The 25757-nt window shown below is 40.4% G+C and overlaps 1 protein-coding gene across 1 annotated transcript; it reads left to right on the top strand.

The window, feature by feature from the left end:
• Positions 1–24932: 24932 nt before the first annotated feature.
• LOC136208667 (uncharacterized) lies at positions 24933–25757 on the top strand. Its single transcript, XM_065999766.1, has one exon. The coding sequence runs from the start codon at positions 25132–25134 to the stop codon at positions 25522–25524; it is 393 nt and encodes a 130-aa protein (XP_065855838.1). The 5' UTR covers positions 24933–25131; the 3' UTR covers positions 25525–25757.

Below are 25757 nucleotides of genomic sequence, written 5' to 3'. Positions count from 1 at the left end.
GAGCGTTGAAGACTGGCCAATCCACCAAAAGGTCTGGTTCTGATAAGCCCAAAATATACCTAAAATATCATTAATAATTACGTTAGTTTTGTATTGAAATCGTGCTAATTATATTTATTTAGAATACTTTTACATCTATATTTGTTTTTATTGTACAAGGTACTTAATTATTTGGTAAATCCAAATATGAGCTAAAACGGAGCAAAAAAGAGAGAGAAACGACATTTACAAGCTAAAAAATACGTACAATTCAGAAGACCGAGACGAAGAGTTGGGAAACGATCACGAACGAAGACAAAAGTCCCTATCACGACCGAGATTCCCAATATCTCGGTCACGACACACGTGTTTCAGACTTGAAAACGTGCGTTCGTTCAACAATCTCCCTCAGCCCCATGCCGCGACTGAGATTTCAATAATCTGGGTAGAAACAGCGAAGTTACAGCACTGATTTCACATGTTTTAGTTCCAAACAACGCATCTGTTCGTTCTGATAGAAACGACTCTTCACCAGTGGACACGACACTTCAAACAAGACCTTTCAGGAACTATAAATAAAGGAATCATTTTCAGAAACAAGAGTTGAATAGTTGGATATTTTGTTGAAGAAACTCTGATTTAGAAAAGAGTTAGAGAGTTAGATTTAGTTTTTCATTTCTGTAAAAAAAAACAAACTTGTTGTACACAAGTTGTTTATTAGTTTAGTTACAAACACATTTTCATTTAGTTTAAATTCAAGAATTGTTTGAAGACAAGTTTACATTCTGATAGTGGATTCAGTGATCTCTATTTTGAGGATTCAACGAGAAGAATTAGCGGCTGAAGCGCCCCAGGGTCTGACAAACCTACGAAGTTTGAGGAAAAGATTGACAATCCGAAACTCAAATTAGTTAAAATGCTATCCATGTTTCTTCTTCTCTGTTAACTTGTGACGATTCACAGTTCATTAATAATATATCTTTTCAATTTAATTGATGTTTACTGTTGTTATTCTGAAGTCTGTTCTAACAAATGTTCTTCAAAATAATAAACTTGTGTTTTCAATAAAACCTTTTACACAAAATATATTTCTAAGGAAACTTAGTTGAACACTTAAAAGGAGTAGGATTTATGGATGATATGATCGATAGCTCGACTTATCATACATAAAACACCAATTTGACTAAGGTAGCAATCTGTTCCGACCGTAGAAAGATCGTCTGCAGTTCGAAGCCTGTTAATTGTGTTAAATGATAAATACATAATCATAATCTAATCAAAGTTATAGTTGATTTCTTGCTTTATGCAAGCGAGTTTCGTATACTTCTTATTCTTAAACTTAAGTTCATGTAATTGTAATTAAAACTACTGATCAGAATTGAATTCTAAGTCACAGCAATTTATTTCCATCCAAACCAAACAAATAAACGATTTTCTAATTAAACCTAAAAGAAGTGAATTAAATCTGAATTAAATAAGTTTTTATTAAAAAGCGTTCCATGTGGGTTCAATATCTTTTATTACTACAAGCGTATATCGTACACTTGCGGAAATCGCTCAACAGGTCCCAAATGGATGAATAAACAAACTTACAAAAGACCAAATCGAGGAAGGAGCAATGGTAGCTTTAGGCAAACCAAAGACAGCCAAAAATCTAGACTTCATCAGAGAAATAGCTAGATTGGTGTCTTGAATTAATTCCCAACACATCTTACCTAAGAGAACCTGGTTAAAGATCCTAAAGTCCTTAATGCCCAAACCTCCACCCTCTAAACTTTTGCAACAAGTCTGCCAGGGAACTGTGATTAGCTTCATCTGATCAATACAACCCGTCCAAAGGAAATTCCTAACACTTCTATTGAGCTTATTCAATAATCCCACTAGCCACTTATAGATCAAGAATGAGTGAACCAGAGATCCAGTAATAGCAAACTCAATTAGAGTTAAACGCCCTGCAAAGGAGAGAGAGCTACATTTCCACTTGCTAAATTGAGAGAGAAATTTGTCTGCAAGGCTGCTGAGATGACGAGCCATTGGAGCTCCTTTAAATAGAGGGACTCCTAAGTAACTGAAAGGAAGAGACTCCAAACGGATGGCAAGATAGTGAGCAAGACAAACCCTCCTCGGAGGACTCACCTGAGAACCAAAAAAAGACAGCAGATTTGTCCCAACTAACCTGCTGATCGGAAATCTGTCCATAGAGCAGGAAGAAATCCTTGAGTGCATGCAAGTTGCTCAAGGATGCCACTCCAAAAATGAGCATGTCATCAGCAAAAAGAAGATGAGAGGGAAAATAATTTCCTCCAGAATAATACATAGGAGAATAAGTACCCTCCCTTACCATCTTAGCAAGCCAACGAGAGAAAAATCCTCAGCAATGTCAAACAGAAGAGGAGAGAGGGGTCCCTTTGTCTAACCCCTCTAGAAAAAGAAAACTAACCCTTTGGAGAACCACTAATCATCACAGAAATATGAGTAGATGCTAGAATGTTTAGGATCCAATCCCTGAAAGTGAGAGAAAAACCAAAGGAATCCAACACAGCTAAGAGGAAGTTCCAGTCTAAAGTATCAAAAGCCCTACGAATATCAATTTTTAAGGCCATGTGTCCACCAAAACGTTTTCTGTCAAGCATATTAACTCCCTCAGAAGCTAAGGTAATGCACTGATGAATGCTTCTACCTTTAAGGAACCCATACTGGTTGGGAGAGACAATCCTTGCTGCAATAACTGCAAGGCGATCAGCAAGAATTTTTGAGATGATTTTGAAACCAAAGTTACTCATCACAATTGGACAAAAATTCTCTATTCTGTCAGCTTCAGCAACTTCAGGAACTAGAGCCATAATACTAGAGTTTAAACCAGGCAGGATGCAACCATGATCAAAGAAAGCATGAACCATATTGCAAACATCCTTCCCTATAATATCCCAAAAGAAACGATAAAAAGTTCCCCCAAAACCATCAGGGCCAGGGGCACTGTCAGGATCCATGGAAAAGACCATGTATTTAATAGCTTCAATGGAAGTTTTAGAAATTAATTCCTCATTTTCCAAAGAAGTTACTAAGTTGGGAATTACCTCATTAATTGGAGAAAGATCAATATGCTCCCTAGAACTATAAAAGAGATTAGAGAAATACTCAATTGCATGATCAGATAATCTTACCGTGTCAGAAGTGGGACCCCCATCGTCGATCCTCAAATGATGAATGTCGGCCCATGTCTTTCTAACTCTAGTAGACCTTTAGAAAAAAAACTAGTGTTCCTATCCCCCTCTTTAAGCCACTTTACATGGCTTTGCTCTCTGTACATCATCTCCTGCTGAAGAAGTTGTAAATCAAGGTTGGAGCAGGTGGCAGAAGCAGCACTACTCAACTCCGGAGAATCTCCTTACTCTGAAATTTGCTTTTGAATATCTGCAAGATGAACTTCTGCCAGGTGGATATTAGAATCAATTCTGCCAAACATGTTTTTATTCCAATCCCTGAGAATAGGCCTAAGAGTTCGAAGTTTATGACATAATAGTTGTGCAGGAGCGAGAGAGAGATGTGGGATGTTGTTCAGTGATTAGCAATTATCCCATTTAAAGAATCATTAGTGGTCCACATGGCATGGAATCTGAACCTAGCTATCCTTGGTTCCCCAATTCTGCATTGAAGGAGCATCGGGTAATGATCAGAACTATACCTTGCCAAAGCCGTGCACGAGATAGAGTCCTAAAAATCTAAAAAGCCCTCTGACACCAAAGCTCTATCCAGGCGACATTCAACATGAGCCGCCCCATGTCGACCATTGGACCAAGTAAACCTCTGACCCAAAGTATCAATATCAATAAGATCACAATCATCAATAAAGTTCCTGAATTCCCTGCAGGATCCAGCAGAAGGAGGGGAACCAAGTTTCTCATGAGAGCCCGTAATAGCATTGAAATCCCTAAACACCAACCAATTATTATGTGGAAAGGCACAACTATAAAAAGAAGACCACAACTCCCTTCTTTCCGAAGCCAGGTTACTACCATAGACAAAAAAAAGCATAAAACACTTACCACCCAGCTGGTGTTGAACAGTAACATGTTGGACATGAGAAGAATGAAGAGAAAGAGAAGAAGCATCCATAGAAAAAAGCCAAAGAGTCGACGAATCCTTATCATTCTAGGCAAAGAGAGAGATAGACCTAGAGATCTCCAAAACCGATCAAAAGTGTCACTAAAACAAACAAGAGGTTCTGCAAGACACAAAAAAATCAGGGCAATGTTGCTAGCACAGAAGCTTCAGGGCTTGTTGAGTGCGATCATTACCGATGCCCCTACAATTCCAAAATAACACAATCATTGAAACCGCACAGGCGGTTTTCTATACCGTTTACCACTGACCTCAAGGGGAATGTTGTTATCTTTGTGCTTCTTCCTTTTCTGGACTTTAGACCAAGTCTTTTCCTCTAGATCATTAACCACCTGCAAACTGTCACTGTTTTCTGAATGTTCAATGATTTGCAATTTAGAAAATTCAGAAACCTGAGGATTAGGGTGAGAGGTTTGTCAACCCAATATTCCCAGCTCTTTATCAAGTTGATAAGATGGAAAGCCAAGAGAAGGAGAGGCTGGGGTCGTGCCAGAATCAGAATCAAGAACCGACTAACTAATCTTGACTGAACTATGTGTTGAAACAACTTTCCATAATGATTTTGATTTGACAAAATTATTTAAATTAGATTTAAATTCCTATGATTAAATATTCCAATACATTAAATTTAAATGCTTTGATTTATTTACTACTAATGTGTTTGTTCAATGTTAAGTATTTAAATTAATAAGAATTAGAAGACATTAAAGCCCACAAGAGAACGTCAAAACCCAAGTCAACAAATCCAACTCAGCATCGTTAACCATTCTACATATAGACACTACACATTTGAGTTCCAATATCATTTTCATTGTTCAGCATTACAAATTGACAAATATTGTGTAATCTTACGTGTCAATTTTTTTTGTTAGTGAAAACTTTAATTGTATTATGACATTGTGATGTTTTATACATAGGGATTAAATTAGAGTTTTTCTAAATTTTTTATTTTATTTTGATATCTTATTCCTTCGATTTATATAATTAAACGAGTAAATTTATTTTCACATATCCGTAAATTATGCGGAACGAAAATGAAATTAAAATGATCCTATACTTCAACATAATAATAAAAAAGATACGGGTATATAACATTAATTGATAGTGAATACACTATTAGATTAAATATAAGATTGGTTACATAAAACATATTAGTATTAAATTACTTATTAATAATCATATAATTTTAAAATATTTTCTTAAGTGTTTAGTTTCACAAAAGTAGAATAAAATATTAGTTTTTGATAATATTAATTAGAAAAAATAAAGTTATTGATAAAAACACATAAACACAGTTCATTAAATGCAAAATTAAATGTCTTCGATTGTGTGACGATAGCGAAGAGGGCATAGTTCTGACGGTGGAGGATGCTCCGGTGGATCTTTCAAAGCCCTCTTTATTTGTTATTGGGCAGTTCTTAACAGCAAAGTCCACCCACTTCGACAGTATGAAGTGCACTCTGGCAGCGATCTAGCGTCCGATTAAAGGGGTAACTATTACAGAAACTGATAGAGAGGGCAGGTACTTATTCCAGTTCTACCATGAATTGGATATTTCTCGGGTCTTAAACGACAGCCCTTGGACATTTAACCAGAACGTGCTGATTATCAAAAGGTTGGAGATAACAAAACAGGCTTTACAGGTAGACCTCTCTAATTTACTTATCTGGGTTCAGATTTCAGACCTTCCTGTAGGGTTCCAGACCGCGAATGTTTGCAAACTATTGGGGAACTATATAGGCCAGTTCGTTGAATCCGACACCAATAATTTTTCAGGGCTTCGTCGGAACTATCTTAGGGTCAAATTTGCTATCGATGTAAGGAAACCAATCAGACGAGGGCAGAAGCTGAAAAGAAGAGGTGGGGAGTGGTTTTGGGTCAATTTCAGATATGAACGGCTACCTAGTTTTTGCTTTTACTGTGGAATCATCGGGCACCCTGATAAATATAGTGTGTTACTTTTCGACGATCCAAATCCCACTACAGAGCGGAAATACGGCAGTTTCCTAAGGGCATCACTTCGACAAAATAGCTACCAAGCTGGGAGAGAATGGGTGAGAGATAATGTTGAAGAGGAGGGAGACTCGTGTAGTGGAGAAATACAAGGAGCAGGTTCTTCAAAACAATCACATGTAAAGGATCCAGGAGCTATAGAGAATCTATCAGGTTTCACTCACGACCCGAAAAGGCCGAGAACAGATATGGATGTGGTTGGTTTAGAACTTTCAAAAAACGATATTAGGGTAGGACCTGGAGCTCAGGTCCGCCCACATCAATGAGTATCCTTAGCTAAAACTGTCATGGGCTGGGCAACCCACGTATAGTAAATGTGTTGGTCCCTTGAAAGGTTGCAAGTATAGTTCCAAGGGGGGGTTAGGAACTATTTAAACTTTTTTGCAATTAGGGCAGACTTCTTTTTCTAAGGAAAAAGGTTTTAACAGCGGCGCTGAGTAAACAGCAAGATACTGGCTTAGTCAACTGGTGACTAGGTCAGTTTCTTAGCTTGAGTCAGGAGATAGCACTTAGAGTCTATTCCTGAGCTCAGACGTTCAACGCGCACAACTCAACTTGACCTCTTTACTTGGTCAGTTTTTGGTTATTTTAAGCAAGCAATATAAATAAGGAGTTAAAGGTAAGAAATACTTCACTCAGCAGATTTATCCAGGTTCGGCTTCTTCTAAGCCTACGTCCTGTCCCCGGAACACGTTCCGAGATTTCGAATCCTCTACTGAGCTCTTTAAAGGTAGAGCCTCAAACCTTTTACAATATCAGCAACTGAGTATGACAAGAGTACCTGCCTCTATAGCTCTACTCAATCCTAATCCTCTCCTTTCTATCTCTAGAAATTGATAAGTGTTTTGTCCTATACAAAGATTTGCTAAGACACTTTAGACGATTGAAACAATCACTCTAGACTTTTACACAGATATAAGAATTGTAGTGTAAGAAATTTGCTTTGCTTGCAGAACTTGTAGAAATTTGGTCAGCGTGATGGCTTGATCAAGTTCTGTGTGGAGTGAAGCTTCTGATGGCACTATTTATAGAGACGTCTGGGCATCGGTCATTTCGAATTTCGAAATAACCGTTGGAGGGAAACAGCTACATGTCGTTGTCATCCTAACTTGCTCAGAGCTCTCGGCCAATCGGAATTGTGTATCTTCTGTCCTCGGTCAGCTCAGCAGACGGTCTCTCCTTTTATGGTAAAGTCAACTGGACAGCATACTGTGTTGTCTGAACTTTGCCCAAAAGGGAAATACTTTGTCTGAAAGTTTTGCTTTGCCAGCTGCTGTCTTGTATGCTTTGTCGAGACTACTCAGCAGCTTCATCTTGAAGTTGTTCCCGAAGGTCTTCTAGATCCTTCCGTTTGCTGAGTTGCATTTTGTTCAAAATGGCAACGTCTTGACATACGCGGGCCGAGTTGTACTGAGTTGTTTGACTTGGGCCTTGGCTTCCGTATTGGGCTTGGGCCTTTTAATCCTTATGTCTTATAACAGTTTTAACTCAACATTGAATAAACACATTAGTAGAATAAATCAAAGCATTTAAACTTAGTGTGTTTAGAATATGTATTTTAAATTATACTTAAACAATTTTGTCAAATCAAAATTATGTGGAAAGGTGTTTCAACAAACTCCCTCATTTTGATGTTGGCAAAACTATTAAGCGAGGAACTCAGTATGAGCTCCCCCATGATAGTTGACCTAGTATATTTTAGCAAACTCCCCCGTAAGGGTTGAGATACTGACTTAGTTTTACTCAAAACATTTAAAGGTTTAAATGAGTAAGTCTAAGGTCAGTTTTCAGATATAGGTCAGCTATATCAACATATTCTATTTACTCAGTATTAAGCGGAAGGTTTAGTCATATAGAGCGCGCTGAGTAATTTGTTGTTCAATGAGTTCTTATCAGAATATTTTATAAACACATAGGTCAATGTCAAACATGTTATCAGCATATCATTTAGTCAATAAATGTTACAAGTATTAAACATAGCTGATTTAATTGAAGATACATAATGACTCAGTACTTAATAACATATATCATAACTCAGGATTTGAATAAGAGATGCAAATATGATATATAGATAGAAGTCAGTAATTACACAGCAAAAGTTTTTATAGATAAGGCAAATAGAATTAGATTACAAGTGACTCAGTCTAAAACTGGGCTAGCCTATCTATTTCTTTTTCTTGTGTTGCGATGACTGACTTCGCTCATGCTGAGCTCTAGCCGCATGTTCTTTCTCCCCCGTTTTGTCAACTTCAGTGAGTCTGAAAGCATCAGTTAATACAGCGCGAGTCAGTTCTTAGGAGAGCTCCTTAAGCTTCTCAGCGCTTTCATTTACGCCATCAAAAATGCCAACTCCATCAGCTGAGACCTCTTCGGGTACTTTGAGATCAGCAGCACTGAGCATATTTACGCTGAACGCTTGAGCTTTGCCTTGCCAGATAAGAGCTTCAGTAAGGCCAGCAAAGATTTGGTGGAAGGTTTTTAAGAGAGCTGTGCCGTAATACTGACGTTGGATGTTGTTATGACGAATGTGATTGAAGGTCTGTTGTGCGAGAGTCATCATCTCGTTCTACTTCATTGCGTCAGTATCCATCTCTTGCTTATTCAGATTAAGCAACCTTATAGCCTCACCAATTTGCTCTACTGAGCACTGACTGTACGACACCATTTGCTCGTTGGTCTTAAGTTGCTCAGTATGAAGCTGAGCAAAAAGCATTTTGAGTTCAGATAAAGTGGCATAGTCAGTGTTCACAGCTGACAATTTCTGGACTTGTTGATGGAGAGAGTTTAGGTGTTGCACGGTTGTCAGCTGGATCTCAGCCAACTTGGCAATTGAATCCTGCTTAGCTTGCTGTGCTTGGAAAGATAAGACGATGTTCAGCAGATCCTTGAGTCCCTTAATTTCGTTGAGAAGCTGAGTGACCTGGGAAAGCTGGGTGGTCTCAAGAAGTGAAGATCCAGCAGTAGGAGGAGTGGAGTGTTGAAGGTCTCTGATTAATGCTTGCACTGAGTCAATGATCTTTCTGCCGGACTCAGTGGCATTCAGATGGCTTTGTGAACCTTCAGCGACATCAGTATGACCGGAGGGAAGAGGAGTGAAAGGAGTAACCTGGTCAGTGACTGGAATAGTATGCTCAATCTGCACTTGAGTTGTAGGAATAGTTGATTGATCGGCAGAGAGTTGAGTTTGAGAAGTTGTAATGCGAATACTGTCTGTGCTAACGGCAGAGGTGTGTGGAGTCAGCACCATGCTTGAGGAAATAGCATGAACAGTAGACGGCTCAACCTGACTGGTTGATGTTGTGGAAGCATTGGGGTCGGCATGTTCCTGTTGAGAAGAAATAGAGGCTTGTTTTTCTAATGCCGCCGAAGTAGTGGAAGTGGATTGGCGTTTGAAAAACTTGAGTTGGACGGTAGAAGGGTCCTTAGTTGTCTTTGAGACGACAAAGTCAGGAAGAGTTGGTAGTTGCACAAGAGGTTCACTGATTAGCTTCTCACTGGCCTTGACCAACTTTCGCCTTCTACGAGATGGAGTGACAGTATTATCAGGTTCTCCTGAGTGAGAAGGGGAAGATTCTTGTTGCTCAGTATGAGACTGGTCAGCTTGCTCTTCAGCTGGATCAACAGTGTGTTGGTCGAGTACTTGCTCAACTCCAGCAGCCAACTCAGTATCGGCATACTCAACCTCAATCTCACTGGCTATTTCCTCAGAGTCCTCAGCGTCATCCTGACCGCTGGCTTCTTCTTCTTCTTCTTCTTCAGTACTGTCACCATCAAGTTCTTCCTCAACTTGAGAGATGAAGTGATCATCTAGTTGAACCTCGTGTTCATAATGCTCAGCTTCTATACCTTGACACTGGGTGAAGTGAGAGTCACCCGGTACAACGAAGTCCGTAGGTATGGCGTTCAGTGGAGTCAGTGTTAAAGACTTCTGCTTCTTCTGAGGTTGCTCCATAGCTTCCTCAGTTCCAGGCTCACCTTGCCTGCTTCTTTTCTCAGCTGACTTCTGCCTCTTTGCTGGAGACTCAACGTTTTTGGTAGGAGTCTCAGCAGTTTTCCTCTTGCGGGAAGCTGGGGCCTTAGTCCTTCGCCCTTTCTTAGGCTCAGCAGTTCCCTCAGCTTGGCCAGCAGCAGCAGCTTTACCTTTCTTCAAGGGCTGTCCAAACTTCAATGCCCTCAGTGAGGCAGCTGTTATCTCAGATCCTCGATTTTTCTCCTCACCTTCAAGATCAACCTTATGGTCAATGAGGATTCTGGTGATGAGTGATCCAAGCCGCATCGTGCCAGTGCTTCGAAGGAAACCAGCAACGAGGAAGACCGGCATGTTGATGGGAGTGTACGTCAGCATGTGCCATATAAAGCACTGCTCGAAATTTGTTGCTGATGTAGTGCAGTTGATCTTCGGGTAGATGAAGTAGGTCAGCAAGTAGTGAGCCATCTTCTGGTGCTGACCCATTGATGAAGCTGACACTTCTCCTGAGTGACCCTCAGGTTTGCAAAAGTTGTGTGCATAGTCAGTTTTGTCCTGATCTCCCGATCTTCTCAGCCTTGCTCCCTCAGTTTTTAGCTTGAGAAGATTTCCTATGTAAAGAGGGTTGATGAAGATGGTTTTGCCTTTCACCTCAATGCACAGGTAGTCAGTGTTGTCATTGGCAACTTTGAGGTTGTGGTAAAACTCCCTCATTAGGTCAGGATAGGTTTCATCCCTAACCGAAAATAGCTCCGTCCATCCGTTTTGTGAAATCCATTCGCAGAAAGGTTGTTCGTTCTGTACGAAGTGTTCTGAGACCCATCTGGAGGGCTCAACTTTCCATTCTCGTACGTTCTCAAAAAATTTGGAGTAGGTTCGGACTTTCACAGTCTTTCCTTGACCAGAGGTTTGGCCAGATTTTCCTTTGCTCGGCGTAGGAGGATTTCCAGTAGGTTCATCGGAGTTAGTCTTTTGGTGGCCGGCACCGGAGACGTTGTAGGATATCTTAGTCATTTTCAAGGATGGGGAAGGTTTAGAAGGATCTTGAGAGAGAAAGTTTCTTTGCCTTAGAATTTGATTAAGCGTAAAGAATAAAAGATGGGAAATTACCCATTATTTATAGATGGAATGAGCGGTGTGGATTTAATCAAATCCATGTGTCAGTTTTGCCTTGGGATTGTGTACCGACAAAGATCCTGGCATTTATGACACATACGGCGAATACGTCATCCTAGGGCTATACGCGTGCTATTGCATTTATGCTAACGGATCTAACACTCAGCGTTTAGAATGTCAAGCGTTTGATATTCTGAGTGGTCAGTATTGCATTTACGAATGATTTTAAAGTTTAAGTTTAAACTAATTTACTCAGTGTGCAAGTTTACTCAGTATTTGATGTTCAGTCAGTTTTGATGAGTTACTCAGCAAACAATCAATCATTCAGCATAGTAGTTCACTCAGCATTCATATTCATTTAGCACAGAAATTTACTGAAGAGGATTAAACATACCAATTGCTTCTCTCAGTATGCTGAACTGCTCACGGGCCAGTGGCTTCGTGAAGATATCTGCAAGCTGTTCATCCGTTGGGACAAAGGTCAGCTTGATCTCACCCTTGAGTACATGGTCTCTAATGAAGTGATGTCTGATGCTGACATGCTTCATTCTGCTGTGTTGAATTGGGTTCTTTGAAAGATCAATTGCACTTTTGTTGTCACATTTGACTTCAATTGTCTTCGTTTGAACACCATAGTCTTCAAGTTGTTGCTTAATCCATAGGACTTGAGCAACACAATGACCAGTAGCAATGTACTCAGCTTCAGTGGTAGACAAGGCTACTGACGCCTGCTTTTTGCTGAACCAGGATACAAGACAGCTTCCTAAGAAGTGACATCCTCCAGAGGTGCTTTTACGTTCTAGCTTATCCCGTCCATAGTCAGCGTCAGTGTATCTGATGAGTGTAAAATCATGAGTATTTAGATACCATAAACCTGCGTTCACTGAGCTTTGCAAATATCTAAGGATTCTTTTTACAGCAATGTAATGAGATTCCTTAGGGTTAGATTGATATCTAGCACAGTAGCATACTGAAAACTGAATGTCCGGTCTACTGGCTGTTAAGTAAAGTAGAGAGCCTATCATACTTCGATATAATTTGCTGTCTACTGACTTACCATTCTCGTCAGCGCAGAGGACATTGTCAGTGCCCATAGGAGTGGATATTGGCTTGCAATTTTCCAAGTCATATTTCTTTAATATCTCCTTGGCATATTTGGCTTGACTGATGAAGATGCCATTCTTTCCTTGTTTAATTTGAAGACCGAGGAAGAAGTTGAGTTCTCCCATCATGGACATTTCAAACTCAGTCTGCATTTGTTTGCTAAACTCCTTGCACATAGATTCATTAGTTGCACCAAATATTATATCATCAACATAAATTTGGGCCAGCAGGGTATCTTTACCCTTTCTCTAAATGAATAAGGTTGTATCAGCTTTGCCCCTGACATAATTTCTTGTCAGCAGGAAACTGGTCAGCCTCTCATACCAAGCACGTGGTGCTTGCTTGAGGCTTTACAGAGCCTTTTTGAGTTTGTAAACATGGTTTGGGAACTTAGGGTCCTCAAAACCTGGAGGTTGATTTACATAAACCTCCTCGTTTATAACTCCATTAAGAAATGCACTTTTGACATCCATTTGGAATAATTTAAAGTTCATGTAAGATGCATATGCACATAGAATTCTAATTGCCTCTAGCCTTGCCACAGGGGCAAAGGTCTCACCGTAGTCAATACCTTCCTGCTGACTGTAGCCCTGAGCTACAAGCCTTGCTTTGTTCCTGACTACGTTTCCTTGTTCATCCATCTTGTTCCCGAAGACCCATCTTGTTCCGATGGTCTTTTGACTCTTTGGATGAGGCACTAGCTCCCATACATCGTTTCTTCTGAATTGATCGAGCTCCTCTTGCATTGCGTTCATCCAGAATTCATCGTAATCAACTTCAGCGAAATTCTTCGGTTCTTGTACTAAGACGAAGGCAACATTACTGAGGTACTTCCTGAGTTGATTCCTCGTCATCAGGGTATTCCCAGCAGAATCAAGGATTGCACTTTCTGAGTGCCCTCTTGGAATCCTTATCTCTTTAGGTAGATTTATGTCTTGTGTTGTTTCTGTTTCAACAATCTCTGCAGAAGTAGATGGGTCAGTAAAAGTAATCTTAGGTTCACTCTTACTCTTGGTCAGCCTTTTCGTGAATGACTCAGTAGCTGGTTCTTGGTTAGTGGTGGTTACTGAGTGTGGATCATCTTCGGTCAGCGGCTGGTATCTACCTGCAGGGTCAGTTTCGTCGAACTCTACATGTACTGACTCTTCTAAAACTTGAGTTCGCTTATTAAAAACTCTGTATGCTTTGCTGTTTGTTGAGTAGCCCAAAAAGATAGCCTCATCAGCTTTTGAATCAAACTTTGCTAAGCTATCTTTGGTATTTAAAATAAAACATCTACAGCCAAAGGCACGAAAGTATCCAATATTGGGCTTTCGTCCTTTCCAAAGTTCATAGGGGGTTTTCTTTAATATAGGTCTAACTAGAGCCCTATTAAGAATATAGCATGCTGTGTTAACAGCCTCTCCCCAAAAATACTTTGGAAGCCAATGCTCATCCAGCATTGTCCTGGCTATTTCAACCAGAGTTCTGTTCTTCCTTTCTACAACCCCATTTTGCTGAGGTGTTCTAGGAGCAGAAAAATTGTGGTCAATGCCGCTGGCTTCACAGAATTCAACAAACTTTTGGTTTTTGAATTCTCCACCGTTATCACTACGGATGTGAGCTAATTTTAGGTCTTTTTCATTTTCAATTTTTCTAACCAAATTTGAAAATGTCTCAAAGGTCTCATCCTTGCTGGTCAGCAAGATAACCCACGTATACCGAGAGAAGTCATCTACAATGACCAAGGAAAATCTTCTTCCACCCAGACTCAGCGGCTGGACTGGACCGAAGAGATCCAAGTGTAGTAACTCTAACGGACGTTTAGTTGAGACGATATTTTTGCTATGAAAATATTGTTTGGTTTGTTTTCCAGCTTGGCAAGCGTGGCATAATTGATCTTTTTGAAATTTAAGTTTAGGCAGTCCCTCAACCAGTTGCTTTCTTGCTAGTTTGGCCAGGAGGTCCATGCTTACATGACCAAGTCTCATGTGCCATAGCCAGGAATTTTCTTCCTTTGATACTAAGCACACAGTTTTTGAAAACTTTTTCTCTAAATCTAGCATAAAGACATTATCTATTCGAGGGGCAGTTAATATTAACTCATTTGTTTTACCCTCGTATATTTTACATCCAGTAGCATCAAATATAACTTTTCTCCCATTGTCACATAGCTGAGCTACGCTGAGTAAGTTATATTTGAGTCCGCTGACTAGGGAGACAGATTCAATAGTAGGATTACCTCCGATGGTTCCTGACCCTACTATCTTACCCTTCTTGTTGTCTCCAAAACTTATGCTCCCTCCTCGTTTACGCTCAAACGTGATGAACTGAGTTTCATCACCCGTCATATGCCTTGAGCATGCGCTGTCAATATACCACATCTTTGACTTCTCGGCACATCTCAGGCTTACCTGCATTGTAACTAGTTACTTTTAGGTACCCAATTCTTTTTGGGTCCTTGCTTGTTAGGTGCAACAGGTAAAGCATCATATTTTATTTTATGGCGACATACATGGACAGTATGGCCATTCTTTCCACAGAAGTCACAACTGACCTTCTGTTTAGGATGTTTCACTGACTTGTCAGCACCCCAGTGCTGAGCGTGCCAGCACACCTTAGTGGTGTGTCCTAACTTCCCACAAAAGTCACACTGGACTTTTCACTGGGGATTCCATCTCTGCTTAGTACCTTAGTACTGAGTTCTCAGAGGACTGTTTCTTTTATTTGGAACCTTTAGTTGGTTCTGGATAGTTGTGACGTCCTTACTCAGTTTCTTTGAAACTGACTGGACTTCAGAGACAGACTCATGTATGATCTTCATGTTATCATGCAGAGTTGTATTGTCCTGAAGAAGGTATCTGAGGTCACTCAGTTTGACCTCTTCCACTTCGTCACAGCGCCTGCTGAGTGCTCTAACTTTCTTATTACACTTCTTAACAAGTGTATAGAGATCACTCAGGGCATTAACCATATCGTTTCTAAGCTGGGGAAGAGAAATTACCTCATTTGATTGCTCCTCGTCATCTGATAGGTCAGCATGCTCAGAGACGCATGGCTCAGCAAGTTCGTCAGCCATGAAGCATATCTTCGCTGACTCGGTGGCCTCAGTTTCTGTAGATGAAGACTCATCGCTGTCGCTCCAAGTAGCCACCATTGCTTTCTTCCCACTTTTCTTGTCTTTCCTCAGCGTGGGGCAGTTTGACTTAATATGACCAGTTTGATGGCACTCAAAGCATGTAATGGGCTTTGAGCTGTCCTTTCTGTATTTACTGTCACTTGAGTCAGCCTTATACTTATCAAACTTTCTATAAGGCTTTTTAGAGTATTTGTCACTCTTCCTAAATAGCCTTTTCATCTTCCTTGTGAACATAGCCATCTCCTCATCGTCAGTTGAACTCCCGTCAGTGGAGTCAGCTTTCATGACAAGGGATTTCTGCTTCTTGTCTTCAGATTTTTCCTTCACCTCAAAGTTTTTCATGGATATCTCATGGGTCAACAATGAACCGATGAGTTCGTCATATTTGTAGGTGGTTAAATCCTGAGCTTCCTCAACTGCTGTCTTCTTTGCTTGCCAGTCTTTAGGAAGACTCCTGAGTACCTTTTTGACTAGTTCTTCCTCAGTGAAGATTTTCCCAAGTCTCTTGAGCTCATTAATGATGTTGGTAAACCTTGCATTCATGTCTGAAATGCCCTCATCATTGTTCATCTCGAACAGCTCGTACAGTCTCATCTGCTGATTCACCTTGGACTCCTTTACTTTATTGGTTTCCTCGTAGGTGACTTCCAGCTTTCTCCAGATCTCTTGTGCTGACTCACAACCTGAGATTTTATTATATTCTGCAGCATCAAGCGCACAGTGAAGCATATTGATAGCCGAAGCATAGTTTTGGAGCTTCTTAAGATCATCCTCTGTCCATTTGGCCTTAGCTTTTACAACTGTTTGGCCAGCCATAACCTCGACAGGTACAAATGGGCCTTAGACTATAGATAGCCAGGCACACATGTTTGTAGCCTGAATGAAGTTTTTCATCCTATTCTTCCAGAAGGTATAGTTTGACCCGAAGAATAGGGGAGGCCTAGTAATGGACAGCCCCTCAGGCAGTATTTGAGTTGTTTGGTTTCCAGGGAGAAACCGAGTGCTGTTTTTGCCCATGGTAGGGATCAGCTCAAGGTTGTTAGACCTTTTAGAGTGAGCTTTTAAGCTCTGATACCACTTGTTGGTCCCTTGAAAGGTTGCAAGTATAGTTCCAAGGGGGGGTTAGGAACTATTTAAACTTTTTTGCAATTAGGGCAGACTTCTTTTTCTAAGGAAAAAGGTTTTAACAGCGGCGCTGAGTAAACAGCAAGATACTGGCTTAGTCAACTGGTGACTAGGTCAGTTTCTTAGCTTGAGTCAGGAGATAGCACTTAGAGTCTATTCCTGAGCTCAGACGTTCAACGCGCACAACTCAACTTGACCTCTTTACTTGGTCAGTTTTTGGTTATTTTAAGCAAGCAATATAAATAAGGAGTTAAAGGTAAGAAATACTTCACTCAGCAGATTTATCCAGGTTCGGCTTCTTCTAAGCCTACGTCCTGTCCCCGGAACACGTTCCGAGATTTCGAATCCTCTACTGAGCTCTTTAAAGGTAGAGCCTCAAACCTTTTACAATATCAGCAACTGAGTATGACAAGAGTACCTGCCTCTATAGCTCTACTCAATCCTAATCCTCTCCTTTCTATCTCTAGAAATTGATAAGTGTTTTGTCCTATACAAAGATTTGCTAAGACACTTTAGACGATTGAAACAATCACTCTAGACTTTTACACAGATATAAGAATTGTAGTGTAAGAAATTTGCTTTGCTTGCAGAACTTGTAGAAATTTGGTCAGCGTGATGGCTTGATCAAGTTCTGTGTGGAGTGAAGCTTCTGATGGCACTATTTATAGAGACGTCTGGGCATCGGTCATTTCGAATTTCGAAATAACCGTTGGAGGGAAACAGCTACATGTCGTTGTCATCCTAACTTGCTCAGAGCTCTCGGCCAATCGGAATTGTGTATCTTCTGTCCTCGGTCAGCTCAGCAGACGGTCTCTCCTTTTATGGTAAAGTCAACTGGACAGCATACTGTGTTGTCTGAACTTTGCCCAAAAGGGAAATACTTTGTCTGAAAGTTTTGCTTTGCCAGCTGCTGTCTTGTATGCTTTGTCGAGACTACTCAGCAGCTTCATCTTGAAGTTGTTCCCGAAGGTCTTCTAGATCCTTCCGTTTGCTGAGTTGCATTTTGTTCAAAATGGCAACGTCTTGACATACGCGGGCCGAGTTGTACTGAGTTGTTTGACTTGGGCCTTGGCTTCCGTATTGGGCTTGGGCCTTTTAATCCTTATGTCTTATAACAGTTTTAACTCAACATTGAATAAACACATTAGTAGAATAAATCAAAGCATTTAAACTTAGTGTGTTTAGAATATGTATTTTAAATTATACTTAAACAATTTTGTCAAATCAAAATTATGTGGAAAGGTGTTTCAACAAAATGTTCTTTTGGACTTAATCAGGATTCACAAGCCCACGGTCCTCTTTCTAATGGAAACAATGATAAAAGAAGAGAAGGTGGTTGGGGTCCGTAGGAAGCTGGGGTTCACTGGGAGTTTTGTGGTTGATTGTTGTGGACATGGGGGGGGGGGCTTGCATTATTCTGGAAAGACTCAGTCAGTGTCGATGTTATCTCATCATCTCAAAATTACATTAATTCTCTGATTACTTTTCCTAATTTAACGAGCTGCAGGTTCACTGGTTTTTATGGCTTTCTGGAGAGGAGTAGACGTCGTGCATTTTGGGACTTGCTGTGATCCCTCAAGGAGCAAGATGGATGGGCGTGGTGTTATATTGGGGATTTCAATGATATCCTCAATGATCATGAAAAAAATTGGAGGAAGAAGACATCCGGTATGGCTACTTGACGGGTTTAAATCAGCGGTTGAGGAAAGTGAACTGTTTTCAATCGAAATGAGCGGCCACCCGTATACTTGGGAAGTTGGAAGGGGGGCTGATCACTGGATCGAGGAACGGCTTGATAGAGCTATGGTGAATTCAACCTGGAAAGCCATGTTTGCCAACACTAAACTTCAGAATTTAACAACAGTAGCATCGGATCACTCGGCACTGCTGCTTGAGATGCAAATGTGGGTTAGAAAAGCTTCAATTCAGCGCTTTCGGTTTGAAAATGCATAGATGAGAGAAGAACAGTGTGCAACAATTGTCGCTAACTCCTGGGCATCGTCAGAGGGCTGTTCAATAGCAGAAAAAATATCAAGATGTTCAATGGCTTTACAGGCATGGACTTCGAACCTAGAAACCAACTTCAAGAAAACCATTGGAGTCATGAGATCAGTGATGGAAAAATTCAGAGGCCACAAAGACGATTACGATATTGAACAGTTTTTCAATGCTTCTTCAACATATTCTAAAACCTTGAAGCAACAGCAAGACTTTTGGAAACAAAGAGCTAAACTCTTCTGCCTCAAAGATGGTGACTCTAATTCAAAGTACTTTCACTCTTATGCATCTGCAAGGAAGCAAAAGAACAGCTTCTCCTTTCTACTCGACGGGTCAGGCAGCAAGGTTACTTGGGGCAACGGGTTAGAGGAGGCTCTTAGAAGCTATTTCGAGGGGATTTTTACCAGATCGGGCGTAGAGGATTCTGAGGTATTATCTCATGTTCAGACAAAGATTTTAGCAGCTCATTCATACCTTCTATCTGAGCCGTTTACAACAGACGACGTCAAACAAGCATGTTTCTCCATGCACCCCGATAAAAGCCCGGGACCCGACGGTCTCAATCCGGCATTCTATCAGTACTATTGGGATATCGTGGGTCGTGAGGTAAGCACTACTGATGCATGCGGTGCCTAGGTAGAGTTTCTACGGCGAAATATATATTACGATAAGTGCGTTATGGCTATGGATGTGATCTTCCTAATTACTTTATCTCTACTAGACACTACGACTTAGGGGCACGTGTACCTCGTCGTATCAAGTAATAATCCGGTTAAGACCGGGTATCGAATCCATGGGATTTATAACTACAAGTATTAAACGACTCGGTTTTATATGTTATCTAAGCGGTGAATACTTTGAGTTGATTCGGGGAACAACTACAAACTACTCCTAACCACGGGTGAGACAAATTTAGATAACAAAACTCTACGAAATGATATGGATGGCGATAAGTTACAAATATGACAAACTATGACTCCTAATATATACGGTTAATGATTTACTCTTGCAATGACGACTACGTGTAGTGTGACCGACCCGTGAAGTACTTAGACTACGTGGTTCCTAGTCAAGGCGTGTCTAATGCTTGGGATCAGAAATTAGGGCCCGTAAGTTCCGCGGCTTGTCAATTCCTACGGTTTTCGGAGCGTCACTTCCGGTAAGGAAACACCTATATGAATCCCTAAAGATAGCCCAAATGGCGTCGGAAATCGCGTTCTCCTACACAGTAATCAATTACAAATATCAAAACAAGTAACAAACATCAACACATATATAGAAAAGAAGATTGTGAATCATAAATTATAAATATGGAGAATGTAAATATGAAGTACAACCAAGCCTAGTACATAGGAAGAGTACAAGCTAATTAGCAAGTGAAAAGGGAAGAATCCACCCTCGGAACTAGCTAACCGGACTCAAGGCCATCTCTTAGGACTTGGAGGTGGAACTTTCGAGCTTGGTGAATGGAGGTGGAACGGAACTTTGACGGAATGCCGGAATCAACGGACAAGCTCTCAAGGTGATAGAGTTTTGCTAACTAAAATCTGAATCTAAAACTAAAATAGCAAGAACTTAAAATATAAAACTTGTCTATCAAAAGAGGTCTCTCAAATGAGTGCTAGTCACTCTTATTTATACACATCAAGCTATGGGTAAAATTATAATTTCACAAGGTACAAGAATGGAGCAACATTATTTTGTGCAGATTTTCCCATGACACGCCTCGCGTCCCGCGTAATGACCCATTCCTTCAATAATTTCCTGCATGTGGACCTAATCCGGATCTTGTTGTCTCAACCACGCCCCGCGTATAGTGATATACACCGCGCGTGTTTGAGCTCTTGGCGTTTTATTGCTTGAAATACACCATTTACGCCCTGCGTATCCTAAAACACGCCTCGCGTATCGATGGTTGACTTAGGAGACAATGCAGTCTGACATTTATGATTGGGCTCATCATTGCATCTACGCCCCGCGTAGACTGGGGTACGCCCCGCGTATCAGTGGTTGGATCCACGTGGTGTCTGCGGATAAGGCAATTATTTCTGACTAAGTGTTCCACGCCCCGCGTATGTGTATGGATTTTTGCTCCTTATTCGTACCTGAAATACAATTCTCGAGAGCCGAGTTAGCTTGATGTTTTATTTCCTAAATTCAATCATAAATGAAGATATTTACCCGACAGTACGGATTTTACTTTTATTTCGTTATTTTATTAAAACACTCTATTTTTGTAATTAAACTTATTTATTTAGTCCCAAATTAGACCGTAAATCACGCTAAAAGATAGGGACGAAACGCCCCTATCAACTACTTGTCTATCAATTCTCAGTAATGGCTCACTTCCCCCTTATCTCAACGAAACACTTATTGTCTTGATCCCAAAGAAGAAAAATGTGGAAACTGTGTCTGATCTAAGGCCAATTGCTTTATGCAATGTTTTGTTTAAAATTCTTTCAAAGATGTTGGCAAATCGATTCAAGCAGGTACTCCCTGATATTATATCTCACAGTCAAAGTGCATTTATCCCATGCAGATTAATAACAGACAATATTGTGGTGGCATACGACATCATTCACAAGATGAAGAGCCTTAGACATGGAAGGTGGGTAGCTCAACACTAAAGCGTGATATGAGTAAAGCCTATGACAAAATCGAATGGGATTTCCTCAAGCATATGCTTCAGAAATTGGGTTTCCCGATGGTATGGATCCGTTGGATCATGTTATGCACCGCGACGGTATCGTACAAAATCATCTAGGATAACAGGGAGATTGGGCCTATTATTCCTGAGCGAGGACTACGCCAAGGCGATCCTCTATCTCCATTTCTGTTCTTGATCTGTGCAGAGGGATTATCAACACTTTTATCAGCCAGAGAAAGAAGCGGTAAAATTCACGGGTTTAAGGTAACAAGAAACGCTCATGCTATATCTCATTTTTTTTCGCAAACAATAGTCTGCTATTTTTCAAAGCAACAAAATCTGAAGTAGAGTGCATTCGTGAGTGCCTGGTTTTCTATGAAAAAGCATCCGGACAGAGTATCAATTTTCAAAAATCGGCCGTTTTCTTCAGTTCAAATACGCCAGACACAGCAAAGGCAGAAATTGTGGATGAAATCAGAGTAAGCGAAGCAACTACTCTTGACAATTACCTTGGTTTACCAATCGATATAGGAAGAAACAAATCTCAGGCATTTGGGTTCTTAAAAGACAAAATTTGGAATAGAGTGAACAACTGGAAGGAAAAATTTCTATCAAGGGCAGGCAAGGAGGTGCTCATCAAATCGGTTCTACAATCTATCCCTACTTATCTAATGAGCATATTCCTAATGCCTAGTGAACTCTGTGATGATATCCATAAGATCCTAAATAGATTTTGGTGGAAATCAGCGGTTACAAGTCCTTCAGGTATTCATTGGAAAAAATGGGAGAGTATGTGTATTCCTAAAAATAGGGGAGGAATGGGTTTTAGAAATATTCACTTGTTCAACCTAGCCCTGTTAGCTAAACAAAGCTGGAGGATAATTCAAGAACCCCACTCACTGATGGCCAGAATACTGAAGGCTCGGTATTTTCCTAAAGAAGAGTTTCTCCAAGCAGGGGTAGGACACAATCTGTCATTCATTTGGCGGAGAATTTTAGCAGGATGCTCCATTCTTTGCTCCATGCTTGTACTTTGTTATTTTATTAAAACACTCTATTTTTGTAATTAAACTTATTTATTTCATCCAAAATTAACCCGTAAATCACACTAAAAAATAGGGGTAAAATACCCCTATCAAACCTCCTCGGACTTTAAAGTTTTACTTGTGATGTATTTTTGAGCCTAAAAGAGTTCGTACAAGAACTCTATTTCTTTCACATCTTTTCGAGAGCTTTGACTTCTCTCGACTCATAGAGTTTGCACCTAATGTCGGGATTAGTACACTTATTTTGGTTAAAATGGCAATAGATGATGAAACGAACTCACTTAGTCTAATTCTTTTCTTAAATTATTTTTCTCGTTTTCATTAACCTCTAGGAAACCCCCTCGAGCCTATTAACCGACTTTTTGTTGTTAATACCCTTTTTAACATTTAATCCTCTTGTTTAAATACCAACAAGATCAAATCGCACCAAAATTACCCGAAATAAGCCAAAGGCCTTGACAAATAAGCACCAAAAGCTTTCGAAATCGTTTTTGTGCCGCTCTCAAACGAAAAAGAAAAATACAATAAAGAGGTGTGTGAAATGAGTGCTAGTCACTCCTATTTATACACATCAAGCTAGGGTAGATTTGTAATTTTACAAAGTACAAGCATGGAGCAAAGCATGGAGCCACATGATTTTGTGCATATTTCCCATTCCTACAAGCATGGAGCAAAGCATGGAGCAACATGATCATAATGACCCATTCCTTCAATAATTTCCTGCATGTGGACTTAATTCGGGTCTTGTTGTCTCGACCACGCCCCGCGTATAGTGATATACGCCGCGCGTGTTTGAGCTCCTGGCGTTTTATTGCTTGAAATACACCATTTACGCCTTGCGTATCCTAAAACACACCTCGCGTACCGATGGTTGACTTAGGAGATAATGCAGTCTGACGTTTATGATTGGGCTCATCATTGCATCTACGCCCCGCGTATCAGTGGTTGGATCCCACGTGGAGTCTGCGGATAAGGTAATTATTTCTGACTAAGTGTTCCACGCCCCGCGTATTTTGGTAGATTTCCACTCCTTGCTCGTACTTGAAATACAATTCTCGAGAGCCGAGTTAGCTTGACGTTTTATTTTCTAATATTAATCAAACATAAGGAAAATTAACCGAAAGTACGGAATTTATTTTTATTTTATTATTTTATTAAAACACTCTATTTTTGTAATTAAACTTATTTATTTCATCCAAAATTAACCCGTAAATCATGCTAAAAGATAGGGGTAAAATACCCCTATCAATGGTCTACGGTGTAAGGTTGGTTTAGGCCAATCTATCCGCATCTGGGACAGTCCATGGCTTCCGGACGACTCAAATCCACTACCCACTAGCCAGAAACAGGCAGACTGCCAAACGGTTCACGTGAGCGACCTTAAAGGGGATGACGATAATTGGAATATGGGTCTAATTCACAATATCTTCAACGACAGAGATAGGAAATTAATCATGTCTATCCCGAATAGAACCCATGGAGGCGCTGATACTTGGTTCTGGAAATTCACTCCCACCAAGCTTTACTCAGTAAAAAGCGAATACTGGACGGCGGTCAATAAGGCAGCAAAAGAGCCGATAATCGCAGACCAAGTTAATTGGCATTTACTTTGGAAATTACATGTTGCTCCTAAAGTGAAAAATTGCATATGGAGATTGCTTTCTCAAAGCCTTCCAACAATGGCTAATTTGGCCAAACGTCGCAGTACACTTCCGAATAGATGCCCGGTTTGTGATATGGTAAATGAAAACGAAACTTGCGTTTTTGTCTCTTGCATGTTTGTTAAACAGGTATGGGTGTTGTTCTTCTTTGATAGTCGCATGGATGACGTTAATGATGTGGGCGAGTGGTTCTCGGGATTACTCGGTAATTCATTGACCGTTGTGGAATCCGTTGCCGGGATATTGTGGAATTTAGGAAATACCGTAACAGGGTGGTATGGGATAAGAAATACAGTCTTCCGTCGATAGTCCTTGCAGTTGCTATAACAGATTCTTTAGGATGGAAGAATGCCAAAGCCAAGTTCAAAGCTTCAACTCCTGCAATCGTAGAAACACAGGGGAAATGGCAAAAACCGTCCTTGGGTTATCTGATATGCAACGTGGATGCAAGCATCAACGCAGAGGAGACATTTTGTACATATGGAATGCTTATTCGGGATAATAAAAGGGACTGTATTCATGCTAGGAATACGGGGATGGCAGAGTCGAGTGACCCCACCCTTACGGAAGCAATGGCAATAAGAGAAGCTCTTAGTTGGATCAAAGCTCTAAATTTATCTCAAGTAATGATTCAATCAGATTGTTTAAATGTGGTACAGGCTATACATTCTAAGGTATCTAACCTTTCATACTTATCTGACGTTATTCAAGACTGTAAAGGTATTTTTCAAGATCTAACCTCTGTTTCGATATCATTCATTAAGCGATCAGCGAATCTCGCAGCCTATTCTTTAGCAAAAGCTGTTAGATCTAGATCTGATTGGGATGTGTGAGCATGTCCACCACCTTTTCTTATCGATGTTTTAAGCTCTGATTTAAGTTAATAATATTCTTTATTCTTTCAAAAAAAAATGCAAAATTAAATTGATACATGAATTGAATTTGATTGTAATTTGCCCTTACATATATTGAGTAGGCCCAAAGATAGGTTAAATGGTTTATTTGTGAAGGAAGGAGTAGCCCAAAATGAAGTCCAAGCTTTACCTGCAACTGGATCACACCATTGATTGCCACAGCGACTTTCCTGAATAACACGTATTCTCTTTCACCATTTAACCGCAAACTCCTCTCTCTCCTCAAAATCAAAGAAGCTCTCTTACTCCTTAAGAAACTCGCTCAATCGAAGATTCCCTGCAGATCTAGGGTTCCTGATTTTCTCTCATTTCTCAACAATTATGGCTCTCGAGTGGGTCGTACTAGGCTACGCTGCCGGTGCTGAGGCCATCATGGTCCTCCTACTTACGATACCTGGCCTCGACGGACTCCGCAAGGGACTTGTCGCTGTCACCCGCAACCTCCTCAAGCCTTTCTTATCTGTTGTCCCTTTCTGTCTCTTCCTTCTTATGGATATTTACTGGAAGTATGAGACCCGTCCTACCTGCGATTCCGACTCCTGCACCCCATCCGAGTATCTCCGTCACCAGAAATCCATCATGAAGAGCCAGAGGAACGCGCTCCTAATTGCTGCAGCGCTTGTCTTCTACTGGTTGCTCTATTCTGTCACTAATCTGGTGGTCAGGATCGAGCAGTTGAATCAGCGCATTGAAAGGCTCAAGAATAAAGACTGATTTCGTGTGGTGGATGTGAGATAAGTGGATTTTTGTTTGAATTTCATGTTATTTATTATGAATTACGGTTTTCAGCCATAATATAACGTAGGTCACTTTGTTGTGTTTGGGTTATTAGCCGTTGTTGCTTGAATATGAATCCTTGTTATCTTTCCTGATTTTTGAATAGAATTGGGAATTTGTCTTGCAAATACAGATCTACATTTATATGTAGTTTCATATATTTCCTTTTA

The sequence above is a fragment of the Euphorbia lathyris genome, chromosome 10 (assembly GCF_963576675.1).
Source record: "Euphorbia lathyris chromosome 10, ddEupLath1.1, whole genome shotgun sequence".
Classification (NCBI taxonomy): Eukaryota; Viridiplantae; Streptophyta; class Magnoliopsida; order Malpighiales; family Euphorbiaceae; genus Euphorbia; species Euphorbia lathyris.
Note: the sequence above shows the minus strand (reverse complement) of the source record. Positions and strands in the feature narration are given on the sequence as shown.

Coding starts and splice junctions, on each gene's coding strand:
- LOC136208667 (XM_065999766.1), top strand. CDS start 25,132: ATGGCTCTCGAGTGGGTCGTACTAGGCTACGCTGCCGGTGCTGAGGCC.